General features: G+C 43.7%; 1 protein-coding gene across 4 annotated transcripts in view; it reads right to left on the bottom strand.

Moving 5' to 3' along the window:
* The window catches only part of ARMC8 (armadillo repeat containing 8), a 52,148-nt gene extending 39,267 nt beyond the window's left edge, over nt 1-12,881 (bottom strand). For 2 of the 4 annotated variants that reach the window (XM_071751995.1, XM_071751997.1), the window contains exons 1-2: nt 12,719-12,881; nt 10,456-10,532 (exon numbers count right to left, since the gene is read on the bottom strand). In XM_071751995.1, the coding sequence (XP_071608096.1) occupies nt 10,456-10,532; nt 12,719-12,763 (122 nt within the window). In that variant the 5' untranslated portion in view covers nt 12,764-12,881. Of the gene's footprint in view, nt 1-9,244; nt 9,318-10,455; nt 10,533-12,718 lie in introns of those variants that run through there. The other 2 variants (XM_071751996.1, XM_071751998.1) reach the window with 2 other exon arrangements.
* Between the last annotated feature and the right edge of the window lie 1,636 nt (nt 12,882-14,517).

The following is a 14,517-nucleotide window of genomic DNA, read 5'->3' as shown; positions in this document are numbered from 1 at the left end:
GTACCATGTGCTGTCCTAGTCTGCCAGGTCCTTTGTGAATCATGAACCTTGGAAAATTTGAGGGCAACTCCCTTGTTTGAAAACATCTCCAACAAGTTGGAGCTCGATAGATTTCAGATCCAAGCTGACGTAAGATTCATCCATGAAGAAAGAGCAGGAAAGATCACTATCTTCTACAGGAGGTAGCAAAAAAAAACCTCACAAATTTTAGTCCAAAGCTGGATAACCCAACTTTACTTCCAAGTGTCTTGCAAATTCCTACCATTTCCTCTTGTGAAAAGGAGCCCTTGAAATGAGGAAGAAGAAAACAGCAGCAAAACCACAATTACAAAGCGATGAGGACTTCAAAAGATGAACTGGCCCATGGTGATCCAGCAGATCCATTGGTTTTCCACCATCAGGCCCAAGCTCTCCAGCAACAGCACAGCCTGAACAGCTCCAGAAGGAATTGCAGATCTTGCCCATGGACCTGGTATAGTCCAGAACCACCTGGGTTCTCAAGCCTCATACAGGCAGCCTTCTATTGAGCCAAAAGACAAACCAGGAGGCCTTCATATGACAGAGGTTTTAAGATGCCTTAAAGGATGGTTGTTTTTATATATATCCTGCGTATTAAATCTTAAAAGTTTAGATTCAAGCTAAATTCAAAGGCATTTAACAAAATAACCTGAATTACAGTAATTTTAACGGATACATTTAAAATGTAAGAGCTGACCTTTATGCTTAAGTTAACTACTATATTGCAGTAATGGGAAAAAACTTTGAAGCAGGATAATACAGGCTGCCAACAATAAAATATGGCAAAGAGACCCCAGCTAAGTGCTCAGAAATACTGCATCCTGAAGTGCTAAACCAGCTTTCTCCATCCCATATTGCTTCCTAAAGAATTTAGTTTCAGCAGTTCAATCCTGTGACCACTCAGTTTTAGTTATGAAACTAACTAGGGACTGGAAAACCAGACAGAATTTTCTTCTGACAAACTCTAGAAAAGGGGAAAAAAATATCAAGTGAGGTTTATCACCTCTAGCAGTCTTTTGGAACACAGTAACCCAGAAGCAATCAGCTCAATTAATCAGCTACAAATAAAATGCAATGCATACTAGTTTTGCAAGTGTATTAGCACAGTAGGAGTGTTTAAAATAAAATATTTCAGGAGCACAAAAAACTCCAAGAACACTTCCATCCAAGCAGTTCAACAAGAGTTACAATAGGAACTAATCTGCCAATTTTGTTTGATGTTAATGTTTTCATTCTGATGCTTAATGTGCAATTGTGTAAAAGCACCAGATCTAGCCCACTTCATATAAGCAAGAAGTAATATTAAGTATAATAAGATGTGAGTAAAATATGGCCTAAGCTTTAATGATTTCTAGCCAGTAAAAATTAATAGTAGCAAATGTCTAAGGCACAAGAAAATTACCATTCTATCCTGCCAATGTCAATTATTATTGCAGAAGCAACTCCAGCTGTTGAACTTTGCTCTAAGCAGAAATTACTGAAGCTCAAGATCTTCATGAAGTTGTTTCCAAGCTTGGGAGTCCTCTCACAAGAACACCAGAAGTGTCCAGGAGTGAGGAGTGTGCAGTTTTCTGAACCAGTGTGAGCCAATTTCTCTGCTGGGAAAAAACAGATCTCTAAAGCATTCCTAGCAAGCCCCAACACCTGCACCTCCTCTGCAAAACAAATCATGGATTGCAAAGGAACAGGGATACACAGGCTCCTCTGTCTAAAATTTGGTTTTATCTCCACTTTCGAATCCAGTCAATCAAATAAAATCAAATAAGAAACTTCTACACTCTGATAGCAAGCCCTGGAGCTTTCCTTTGCCACTTTCCAGCAAAGCAACACAAAAGTTCTTGGAACAAACTGCAGTGACTTGATGAGGAAGCAGCAACAGGAACTACACAGAAGAGGAAATAAATAGCCTGTGTAATACTTTCTCATCTTACATCTTTTCAAAACAGCCTAAAGAGCCACATTTAGGAGGTTTCTAGACAAAGATATCAAATACAAGATGAACAATCACAGAGGAAAAAGTAGTCACAGTTTCAAGCCAAGGCTTTCACTTTTAGTATGAAACAGTGACAAGAGATTCCAAGAGAATGAGGCAGGCAGAGGAAGTACCCAGAACAATGTCCTGTCAGGCCAGATTTATCTACCCCAGCCTGATCAAAATGACAAACAATAGAGTGACGCAAAGCATCACTCTGAAAAGGGTTTCAAAGATTCAGAATGCAAATATCTAAAAAGCTGAGGCACTGGTAGCTGATGGAAGGACACAGCCCAAAAAAAACTGCCCCAACCTCTAAGTGTCAGGAGAGCTTCTAAGTGTCAGTATGAGAGAAGCAAATGGTACCTGGACTGGCTGGACTCCAGTCAGAAACCAAGTGTGGAATTCAAGTTTTGACTATTATGTGTTCTGTAGCTTTTGCCTCCTCTCCCTTCTTCCCACTTCCCCATTTTCATGGACAGATGCAAAACAATGAACAAAAATGAATGCCAAATTTTGCATCTTAGAATCAGTCCATCATTATTTTGACAGAATAAATTTCTAATCTGGACACTACTACAGCTTGAATTCTGTTAGTTATTTGACATGGGAGTTGCTTTCTACTCCTTTAGTAGAGACCCTGTTTGTACTAACATGACTACAGGTCTAACCAAGAGAATAAGATGTTAAAAACTCCTGCCAACTCAAGCAAACCACAAAAATCATAAATCAGCTTATTTTTAAGGTTAATCATCAGGCTGGGAAGAAAACTGTCAAGATTTCTAATCCCATACAAAAAATAGAAGCTTGTGCAAAGAAAAACGATTATTTTACAGGGAAGAGCAAAGCATACAGAGACTCTTATTCAACTTGTTTGAGTTCTAACACTTAGAAACTGTTACACACTTAACATACAGTGCAAAGTAAACCAATTCAGTATTTCAACCAGGAAACCCTAAAGCCACAGTTATTCCCAGTCTTAATTCTGTGCTCTCAGACACTGCATAAAATCAAAGTGCTGTAGAAAAACAGCACATGGCTGTAATTACAGCAGTGCAGAACAGTAGAATTTAACATACAGAATGCTAGCAGCAGTCATGTAATCCAACTTTTCCATATCCCAGTGTTACAGAAAATGCTCACTCGTATCTGAAGCACCCTCCTTGGAGGGGCAACTTACCTTAAGTTTTCTTGCCAAGGAAAGTCTACCAAACATAGAAGTAAGTGATTTCAGTGAGCCATACCTGTAGTTAGAAATTATGACACCTTATTCCTAACCTGAGCTTTGCTTTCTGTGTGTGACAGAGTGAAGAAACCTCTCATGTAAAACCTGTGTTTCCACAGAAGAGCTAATGCCTGTCTAGTCTTCTATACAAAGTTCACCAACTTCAGCTCTCTACATCTTTGGCAGCAGTTTCAACTCAATTTCCTTTCAAATCTCCAGGCTGGCTGACAAAAAAAAAGGAGATGCTACTTCTCCATCCTCCCTCCCAAGCATGTTTGATTGTTTCATCCTTTGCACTGAGCCTGGAAATTGTGTTACGAGTTGCATGAGATCACTAATCAATACAATCAATATAAAAATTGCCCACTCAACCTTAAGAATGATGTAGCTCAAGTTTAAAATGCTTGAAGTCAGTGAAGGGTAGGGGCTTTGCTAACTTGTATTAAGCAAACAAAAAAACCCCAAACCATTCAAGCCATAACCTAGAGCTCTCTATTACCAGCATTTTGATTTCAACATTAGTCACAGCTATTTAAATAAAACAGGTCTAAAGTGCAAGGATTTACCTAAAGAGATGTGTGGGGAAAACAGCTGCAGTTCAGCAGAACTCTCAGGCTCAGAGATCTCCTGTTCTGGGATCCCAGGTCAGAAAAATACTTGCAGCCACCCCAAAACAGCCAAACCACAGGAAAAAAAAAAAAGAAAAACAAAAACAAGAAAGCCTTCACCACCGTTGTTTCACATGAAAGGACCCAAACCAAGCAGAAGTAACTGTGCTACTTATTTCTTTTTAATGTCTGTATCTCCTCCCAAGGACACTTCCTCTGCCAGGATGAAGTTGTGCCTTCAGGATTTAGCAGCACACCCCTCAGTGGCTAAATTTCCATTTTCAAAAATTAAATGAAATGTCATGAAGTGAAGAGGCATCCTGTAATACTGTTTTCCTAGCACCATTTTCAATGTCTCATTTTCAAATTAATTTTGTCCACTGTCCCATTTTAAGTCCACCATCATTATCACAGGAATGCTGTCCACCACAAGCCATTCACATAGAGAACTCTTACGCTGCATTCAGTACAGGAAAATACCTTAAAATGGACTTCCAGCACTCACTTAGCTATTCTCAGATGTAAGCTCATAATATTGTATGACACTGCCCAGGTCAGCTCAGGCCAGCAATCACCAAAGAATCACCAAAACCTGTTAATCTGACACAGCTACTATCCATGAGTTTAGAATAATCAGCAGTCTTTCCAACATGAAAGCACAGCCTCTGATTTTTACCTCTGAATAATCATCAGCTTAGGTGATGCCCTGGCCTCCATATACTTTAGTCATGGCTAAATTTCCATTTTTCAAATGGGTGTTAGGAAGTGCTCACCAGGACAGAATCTCCATAATTTACCTATATCCAAATCAATTCTTTCATTCTATATATGGGGGAGCTACTGGGCATTTCAGACAGCAAATATTTGTAGTATGTTCTAGCAAGTAACTTTACAAGCTGATCTTCCTCCTACTTCACAATTCCCAAAGGAGAAATATAAAAGCTCAACACATTGAAATTACCAATTCAGCACCAGTAACACAGCATACATACTGAAATAACAAACTGTCTGGTAAACAGAGTTCTGTCCTTTGAATGTTCTTAGAAATGTCAACCTTTTACAGAGGGCCGGCCTGGAAGAACACAGGTCCATACTGCAAACTGAAAATGAGCTCCTTTTGGAAAGTTAGTAAATTACCTTTTTTTAGATGCTGATTCCAATAAATCTGAACTGGCAGCCTAGAACCAAAAAAAAAACCTAATTCCAAATATTAGGAAACAAACTGGGCAGCACTGCAGATCTTGTGGCAGCCCCAGCCTCTGGTTCAGCCCCAGTAACACCCCACACAAACACCCCAAAAGACCATGAGGACTGTTTCTCCTTCCTCATTTTGTCTTCTCTTCCAGGAAGCCAATCTGCTTGTAAAAAAGAGCACTTTGCATTTGTACCTTTTGCTGCACTCCAAAGGCAGCACCAAAGGGAGAGTTTCTGTGGCAGGAACATCCTTCCTGTTGCATCTTCCTCTCTTCCTTTGTATCTACACTCTTCTTCTCTCTGACTCTACAAAACCCATTCTGTTGAAAAAAATCTTCCTTCACAGAGCACTGAATTCTCAAGCGATGTTGGAGGCCTCTCAATTTCAACTTCTACCTCTCTGAAAAGCCTGTGGAGCTATCAGATTCCTCACCTTTCCCTCTTGAAAGGGAGAAATCAACAGAGTAGTACTCCCAGCACCCTCTCAGCATCACCTGAACCTGCTGAGATTTCTGTCAGATTTCCATTTCCAAAACACAAACCCTACCCTGCAGTTCATAACATTTAAACAGAAGAGATTCAAGAGCTTCTTCCCTCAACACATGAATGACACTGCACAAAAACTCTTCAAAAAATTGTATTTCCTAGGCAATCAGACCTGAAAGTCCCCAAATTGCATTTGGAACAATATGCATTTACTAAAAAGTAAAAGCCCATGAGACTACAGAATCCACCTGGACAATGTACAGAGACCAAGGAGAACTGGAACAACCCTCTAAGGACTGTTCTGTTTCCACAGGTCCATTCTGGTAAAAACTGAAGCCAGGGAATACGCAAAGAACAAAGCATGGCTCCTGCAGAGAACTTAGGTTCCCAAGTGCCCACAGAAAGACCAAAAATGCTATTGCCAAGTGCTGTCCATTATTTAGTTATTTAGTCTTAGTGAAGGTTTGTTTAATTGGACACAAAGAAGAAGAGGCAGAAGTAGCCTCTTCAGAACTGTCTGAAGGGGGTACCTATTGCTCCATTAGAGATGAGATGGGCATTTCTTCACTTCCCACTCCTTTTCACACAGCTTTCCCTGCAGGCATGTGTGGAACACTGCACTGATACTCTCACTCCAATTGCCACAGCTGAGAAACACAGCACACTATTACACACTCATCTGAACACTTGCCTGGAGCGTTTTTTTCAAATCCAAGAATATATAAATGACAAAAGTTGGATGTAACAACCATGAACCATTGGAGGTGTTACCAATTAATTTCAAAGCAACCAACCACAAAGAAGATGCAAGATAGGATTCATGAAAGCAATGGCACTACTTAAAAGAGGTGGGGTTTTTGTTCTGGTTTGTGACTACCTTCTGGTATCTTCTGTTTGAAGGAGAGAAAAACCAGCAAGCAGTACAAAGCATCCTCAGTCAAATGCAATACCAGTTCAGTCCCACAGAGGAGATTTTAACACATACTTTTCATCCATTTAACACATAACTTTTCGTCCAAGAACCTACTGCAAAGGTGAGCCAAATTACATCTGGGTTGGACCAAAATGTCAGTTTTAGAGTCTTCAAAACCCTGAGCATAACCACTGACCACTGCGGCACTGGCAGTCTAAGTCTGCAGGGATCCTAAAAAACAAATGTTCAGCTTCCAAGTTCTGCAAATTATTTCCCATCTGCCAGCTGTTACACTTTCCTCATCAAAATCAATTCTCAATCAAAATCATTCTGTGTGGAACACATGTATAACTCAGATTAAATATATGGAATAGATATGCACCAGTGTTCCCACCAGAGCACTGGACATGCTCCCAGGAAAAAAGTAAGATCCTGTTAGACTTTGAAATGGGTTCTTCAGTACCCTGTGCCATTTCTATACAATGTTTTTTCCACCTTCCTGAGAAATAAAATGCTTACACAGGTTTGAAAAATGCTTGTCTAGTAACTCCAGCTGGCTGAATCCAGCTAAGTGAATCCATAAAGGACAGAAACAACAGTAGCAGAGGAATTCTCAGTGCACCACAAAGATGATAATTCACAAGCCTTACAAGCTGACATTGACTGCTGAGGAAGAGCCTGATGAGAAACAGTTGGGACCCTGAGTTGGCCAGATCTGTCAGAAAGAACACTCCTTTCAAATCTAGCCCTTGAGATGGAATTACATAGCACTCTCTAAAATGATAGATTGCCTCTTTGAAGACATCAGGCTAAAGGTAAGCAGGGCAAAATGTCTCTCAAAGAAGCCCCCACCCAGCAATAAATTACACGACAGCAATAGGTATCACCCTTGAAGCTGAATAATGTGGTCCTGGGCTTAAAAGTAGGTGAAAAGCAAGCAATAGCCTAAGAATCATCATCCAGAGTTGTTAAAAAAAAAAAAAAAAGAAAAACCCAAAAACACTATCAGGCTGCAAAGCACAGGATGATGTTATAGCAAGATCTTGGAACAAATAAAGCTCTTACAACAATGCAGAAATTTACAAAGCTATGTTCTGCTCCCCTGCCATTAACAGCAAAATATTTAAGAAAATTCTGGGAAGAACAGGATTTCATCCCCTACAATGTCTGTTTGAGGGAGTCTATGCCTTGTAAACACTAAATGTGGTTGATAGCTGTGTACCTGACATTAATGCTGACCTTGCACAATGCAGCATTTCAGAAAATCTGAACTGTATGTGGAAGATTAAAGGTTTAGAAGAGCACAGAAGCAGACACAAAGCAAACCTGTAGGACCTCCCATGCATGTAAGCAGGGCAACAATGGGGAGTTTATGTCTACAGAAGGAAACTACTGTTACTAAGCTTGCTCATTTCCAAAGACAGCAAACATAAATACATATGCTGCAAGCCAGATGTGGGGATGAAGATATGGGCCTGGCACACCTTATGTACCAGGTACAGGAAAAGCTAATAAGTACCCACCCTTGTGAGAATCTCAACATTTCAAATCCTGAGCTGAAACTCATGGTTTACTGGCAGGTACACAGAATTCTCCTCTCCCTGCCTACTACCAGTCCCTAGATGAACATGACAGAACTTATATTAACAATGGTTCCACAGGAAAGTTGGTATTTTGAAGTAAGAACAGTAGAACTTCATACAGCAGCACTGGACAAAAGGGAAATGGTTTCTCAGTTCTTCCATGAAGAGAAAAAGGAAAAAGCTCCTGCCTAGACAAAAAGATTTTGAACACAACCTCTCTGACAATTCATGGGAAAGAAAGGAAAAGATTTGATCATTTAAATACTTTCATAACACGTAATTAAAAGCTTTCTCAAGCTGTAAGATGACAACTGGACTGGCACGCTTTTCAAGTTCAAAAAGCATTTATAGCTATCTTTTACCTTTATCAAACCTCAGTCAGAAGTTGGTTTTCATTAAAATTACAAGGATGCAATTAAAAAAAGCCCCAAAGCCAAGTTATTCATTCAAACATCTTTAATAGCACATACAGAACAAGCCTATTGTAACAGCAGAGAATCTGCAGAAACAAAGCCTACTAAGACAGCCTATTTTCTGATCCTTGATGTTCATAGGGTTCCATCAATCAAAATAAAAATCTAGGTCATCAGTACTTTCAGCCAGGATGCAGGCAAAAAACCAGCACATTTTAGGAACCAAAGGTTTACAACAAAGCACGGAGAAAATCTGGGAAAGCTTCTCACAGATGGTTCTGCTAGAACTTTCATCTCCTCCTACTCCACCCCAAGTATCAGTTCATTCCAACTTCAATACCTCTTCAGATACCCTGAAGTCAAAGGAAGAAGGGCAAGCAGTATTTTTCTGCTCAAGGAGAATCTTGGGCTGACAAAGTTTTAATATATATAGACTAATCTGAATTCTATTTTTATAGACACATTTTTCTACATTAGACTGCTGGACCCCCATCTACCAACATTTGGAAACCAACACATCTAACACACAGGGTTTGCTCAATGTCAGGAAAGGCACACTGTCAGAATTAGGATTTTAACCAGAGCATCACAAATATGGTTTATCACCCAAATTTGCCCTTTGAAAGCTAGTGTGAAATAAATTGTGGGTTTTTTTCTTGTCTTTAAATACAGGAAGTGCATCTCAGCATAGAATCCACTGATGTCCATGAACAAGATGATGAATTTCAGATGTTAGCTGAGACAAAGATAGGGCTGAAAACTTTTGTTTCTGGGAAATCAGTTATACTTCACAAGATACAAATAACACCTCAAAAGGTAGGGAAGGGATTACCAAGGGTTGCGGGTTCCAGTCCTTTGAAAAGAAAGCAGAGCAGGGAGGGAGCACCACCCAGGGCTCAGAGCATCTGCCAAGGAGAAAAAAGGGGCTCAGTCAACCCACTTGGACACAGGATGAGACATCCTTGCTCCTGGGACCATCACACCAGCCCTTACAAGTAGAGGACTAAGGCAGCCAAGGCAGGGAAGCAAAACCAGACACTTCTACAGGGAAGAGCTAAAAAGCTGTACATAGTTATGGTGGTATACCAGAAGTTTTTACACAGGTAAAGGGGTGTTTCAACCAATTAATTTCCAGGACAGTTTTACTAATGTTGTATTTTTCACATATTTTGAAGGGTCACTAGTTCTAGTATGTTGCCCCTGGGAAACCTTCTGGAATAATTTTTTTTCATCTATTACTGGAAGACACCTCAAATTGTCCTAGGCAATACAAACAAATTCTGGGTTTTTTTTTATCCACTTCAATGTCTTCTGGTGTTTTGTTGGATAGCCACAGCTAGCAAGCTGCTGATAAGCCTGAAAGGTCTGACTTCACCACCAAAAATCAGAGCTGGGCAAGGACCTGCTTGCCATCTTGCTGTGTGGTTATAATGGAGAATCTATAGCCCAAGGACAGCAAGAAAACAACAAGATCTCTGCATCAGTTTTGCCACCTATTCAGCAGGGTAGGCTTCTACTCACTCTTTCAGTCATTACTTCTTATCACTGGTAAGCAACAGAAGTACTGAAATACAATTTGCATCCAAATTAATTTATGTGCATTTTCTCTCAGCTCACAGTTCCCATCAGTGAGATAGAAGCCATGCATTAAAAAAAAAATAAAAAGACAACACTCAGGCATGGCAGCAGCAGAAAAAGTAAGAGGCAGGTACACTGACTTGGCAGCGGAATAAGATAAGAGAGTCTCAACAGACCTGGGAAAGGAGCAAAAGGGAGAAATGTATAAAAACAAAATTTTGACAGCTCTCAGAATGTTTAACCTCATTTCTGGCAACTGGGAGGCTGCACCATGAACCATATGCACTATGGAGGGATAGTCTGCTAAAATAATACTCCCATGTCCATGGGGTAGATTTCTAAAAAATAAAAAAAAAAAAAAAAAAGATAGGAAGAACTTCCTGCCCTTGACATCCAGCTCCAGTGGAATTCAACAGACCTAGCCTAGGCACAAGTGACAGCCCAAGTGTGTTTCAGATGACTTACATGACACCTTGCAGGACTTTCTGGGGATCAAGGTCGAATAATCTATCAACATAGTGGCGGCTACTTGCCGTTACCTCCTGTGGAGAGAAAAAAACGAAAAAAAGAATTGTAATAGTTTACATCAACCCATATAATGGCAGACAAACAGGAATGGCTAATGCAGCAGCAAGTCTACAAAACATATCAGGCAAAACAGCAGCAAACCTACAGAATCTTATTTACATGTGCAGTATGTCCCCACTGGGCAACATCCATGCAAAGAATTAAACCCATGTTGATGTATGATTTACAGAGGATACTGTACTTCATGTCAATAACATGTTGTAACTCAAAGCAAATTAAGAGTGCTGTTTAAAAACAGGGCACACAAATAGGCCTGCTTGAGTTATCAGCACTGCCTTGAACTCCAGTTTTATTACGCTTAACTACGACACAGAAAAAAAGAAAACCAAGCAAATTCCAGAAAGAAAAGGTTTCTAAGAGCAGTTTAATGCTCCTCCAGCAACACACCCATGAAGAAGCTCTCAAGAATAAGGAAACTCCTATCAAGACATTTTTCTGTAACTTACTTTATCATAACACATCTAGACATTTTAGAGATGGTTCTCCCATGTGCTGGGAGCCTGGGCAGGGACAGCAGCACAGCATTGGCTGTAACATGCCCATTGCTACTTTGTAAGACAACGTGAACTCTTCTTCTCAGCAACAGAGGACCATGCTTGTAAGCTAAACATTTATGCACCAACAATTTGCTATTCCCTTTGAGAAGATCCAAAGCTGCAGAAGTAAAGCATTCCAAAAAACAAGGGTGGGAAGGGAATTTTCCCTCCAGGTTCTCACGAACACGTGCCAGGGTATATTTCCATTATTTCACTTTTCTTTTCCTTTTTTTTTTCCTACCCTTTTTTGCCAGCTCAATTTTTTTTATTTGTCTTTTCCCATTTCTTTCAAGTTTTCCTTGAAATAAGCTGTAAGGGAGCTGAATACTCTTCCTTGCTTTTCCAAGTATCTTCTCTAGGGCTGAATTTGCTCCAGCTTCCCCACCCAGATGTCAGAAGCACTTCTCTGTTGATCTCGTGTAACTCTGAGAGAAGAGTCATCTAGAGGCCGCAAGACTCCTTTGTCTCTACAAATACTGTTGGATTAAAGTAGATAAATTCTAGAGCTAAACTTCCCCCATGTAACAAAAGACAGTTTTGTTGGTTTTTTTTTTTTTTAAAAAAAAAAACCAGTAGATTTCATCTATGTATTTCTCTGTAAGACTTCTGGGCTTGGGAGATCCCCCTGCTTTCTGTTTCTAGTATCTCTTGCCTTTCACCCTATCAACTACCAGAGGTTTGCCATAGGTAGCAGAAGGGCATTCGTATCCAGGCAAACAAGTTTTTCAGGTAGCACCCAAAATTAAAGAACTCATCAACATCATCAGTTTCCCGCTTCTTTTACCTAGGAAGAGATTCCAAAGGGAAAAAATAATAATAATAGCAGAGAGACAAAGCCCAAAACCTCGGCTTTTTCAGGCCGTTTAAACCCTTCGCATTTCGCCCTGCGGAGCAGCAGGTCTTGGCCACCAGCCCTGGGGGCTCTCTTCAGCCTTCCCGCAGGAGCGGGGAGGCGGCGGCCGGAGGCCTTCCCGCAACCCCAAGCCCCGCACCGCCTCTCTGCAGCCGCAGCCGTAGCCTTGTGGCGACAGCCCCGGAGCCCTCTCACCAGCGGAGCGGCCTTTCGCCGCCACCACCACAAAAACAGCCGCCGGCCCCCATCCCTCTGCGGGCAGCCGGCTGGCTCTCCGCCGGGGTTATATTCGTACGGCTAAAAACCCCCGCCATGGAGCCTGCCGGTGCGGGGCGGGAGGTGCGGAGGGACCCAACACACGTGCGGGAGGGCGGCCGGGGAGGGCAGGGCAGGGCAGGGCAGGGCAGGCGTCATCAGGTGACACCACGCCGCGCAGAGCAGGCGCCTGGGACAAAACCGGGAAACGGGCTCCCTGCAGACGAGAGGAGAAAAGCCCCTCCGGGGAGAAGTTGCAGCCACGGGGAGAGGACAAGGCACCGAGCACCCTGTCCGCACCCACCGCCCGCATCAGCCCCCCGCCGGGCCCGCTACCGAGCCACTCGCCACCACACAAAGAGGCCCGGCAGGTGCCGGGGGCTTCCGCACACCTCAGCCCCCCGACAAGGCCAAGGTCAGGCCGGGCCGGACCGGACCCCGGCGGCGGAGTGGGTGCGGGGGGGGGGAGAGGGGTGTGTGTTGCGGCGGCACTCACCGAGAGGACGCTCATGCGGAGCGGCGCCTCCAGCACACACGCCATCTTGGCGGACGCAGCAGCTCACGGCGGCGCCCTCACGCGCGCGCCGCTGCCGCCGCCGGCGGGCACGGCCTCATGGCGGGGAGCGGGGCGGAGAGCAGGGGAGGAGAGAAGTGGGGAAGGCGGCGGGGGAAGAGGAGGGGTAAGGGGGAGGAGGGGGCGGAGCGCCGCGGCCCGGAGCCCAGCGAATCGGCCGCCGCGGAAGCCCCGCTAGGTCCCGCCAGCCCGCCGCCACCACGCATGCGCGGCTGCCGCCCCGCCGCCGCCGTCCCCGGGCACGGCCCCGCCTTCCGCCCTGCCCGCTGCGCGCAGGCGCCGCACCGCCCGCAGGAGGGGACAGCGGCGGGCCCGCTGCAGCGAGCCCTGCGACGGAGACTGAGCGTGGCATTGGGTGGCGGGCTGACTGACGGACGGTCTGACTGACTGACTGACGGTCTGACGGAGGGACGGGCTGACTGACTGACGGTCTGACTGGCTGACGGATGGGCTGACGGGCTGACTGACGGACTGGCAGACTGACGGTCTAACTGACTGGCTAACGGTCTGACTGACCACCTCCCTGCACAGCCTATTCCAGTGTCTGACCACTCTTTCTGTGAATTCTTTTTTCCTCATGTCCAGTCTAAACCTACCCTCTTGCAGCTTGAACCCATTCCCTCTTTTTCTATTGGTGATTACTTCTGAGAAGAGACCAGCACCAACCCCTCTACAATGTCCTTTCTGGTAGTTACAGAGAGCCATGAGGTCTCCCCTCAGCCTCCTCTTCCTCAAACTTGCTCAAATAGTCCCAGCTCCCTCAATCCTTCATAAGATTTATTTTCCAGGCCGTTCACCACCTTCGTTTCCCTCCTCTGCTCTCACTCCAGCATCTCAATATCTCTTTTACATTCAGTGGCTAAAACTGAACACAATACTCAAGGTGCAGCTTCACCAGTGCTGAGTACAGGGGGACAGCCACTTCCCTATTTCTGCTGGCCACACAATTTCTGATACAAGCCAGGATGCCCCTGGCTTTCTTAGCCACCCAGGCACACTGCTGGCTCATATTCATCCCCATGTCAATTAGAACCCCCAGCTCCTTTTCTGCCTGGCAGCTTTCCAGCCACACTTCCCCAAACCTATAGCACTGTGTGGGGTTGTTGTGGCCCACATGCCAGTTGACCTTGTTGAACCTCATACTGTTGATGTTGGTCCACTGATCATTATTGCTCTCTACAAGTCCCTGAAAGGCTGTAGTGTGACTTTCCCCAGTCACAAGTGGTAGGACAAGAGAAAAAGGGTTCAAGTTGCACCAGGGGAGGTTCAGATGGGAAAAATTCACTGAAAGAGCAGTGAAGCGATGAAACGCGTTGCCCCGGAAGGTGTTGGAGTTGCCATCCCTGGAGGTGTTCAAAAAAACAGGCAAATGTGGCACTTCAGGAGATGATTTAGTGGTTAAGGTGGTCTAGGACTGACAGTTGGACTTTATGATCTTGAAGGTCCTTTCCAACCTTGATGATTTGATGATTCTATGACCCCCAAATCGCTGTTCCACATACAGTATGGGACAGTGACACCAGCATGGCTTTGGGGACAGCCCCACAGCTGCCTGACCCTTTTCTAGCAATCAAGTTTACCTTCAGCCACATCACATTCTGACTGCAGTAGTGGGAATCATGGAGTTTTGAGGGTCCTTCTAACACACTGTTGCCCCTGTCTCTGGGGAACATGGCAATAGAAATGGTGGACAATTCACCCACACCAGGCATTTCCAGAAT

Source organism: Heliangelus exortis, chromosome 9 (genome assembly GCF_036169615.1).
Source record: "Heliangelus exortis chromosome 9, bHelExo1.hap1, whole genome shotgun sequence".
In the NCBI taxonomy this organism is placed as follows: domain Eukaryota; kingdom Metazoa; phylum Chordata; class Aves; order Apodiformes; family Trochilidae; genus Heliangelus; species Heliangelus exortis.
Note: the sequence above shows the minus strand (reverse complement) of the source record. Positions and strands in the feature narration are given on the sequence as shown.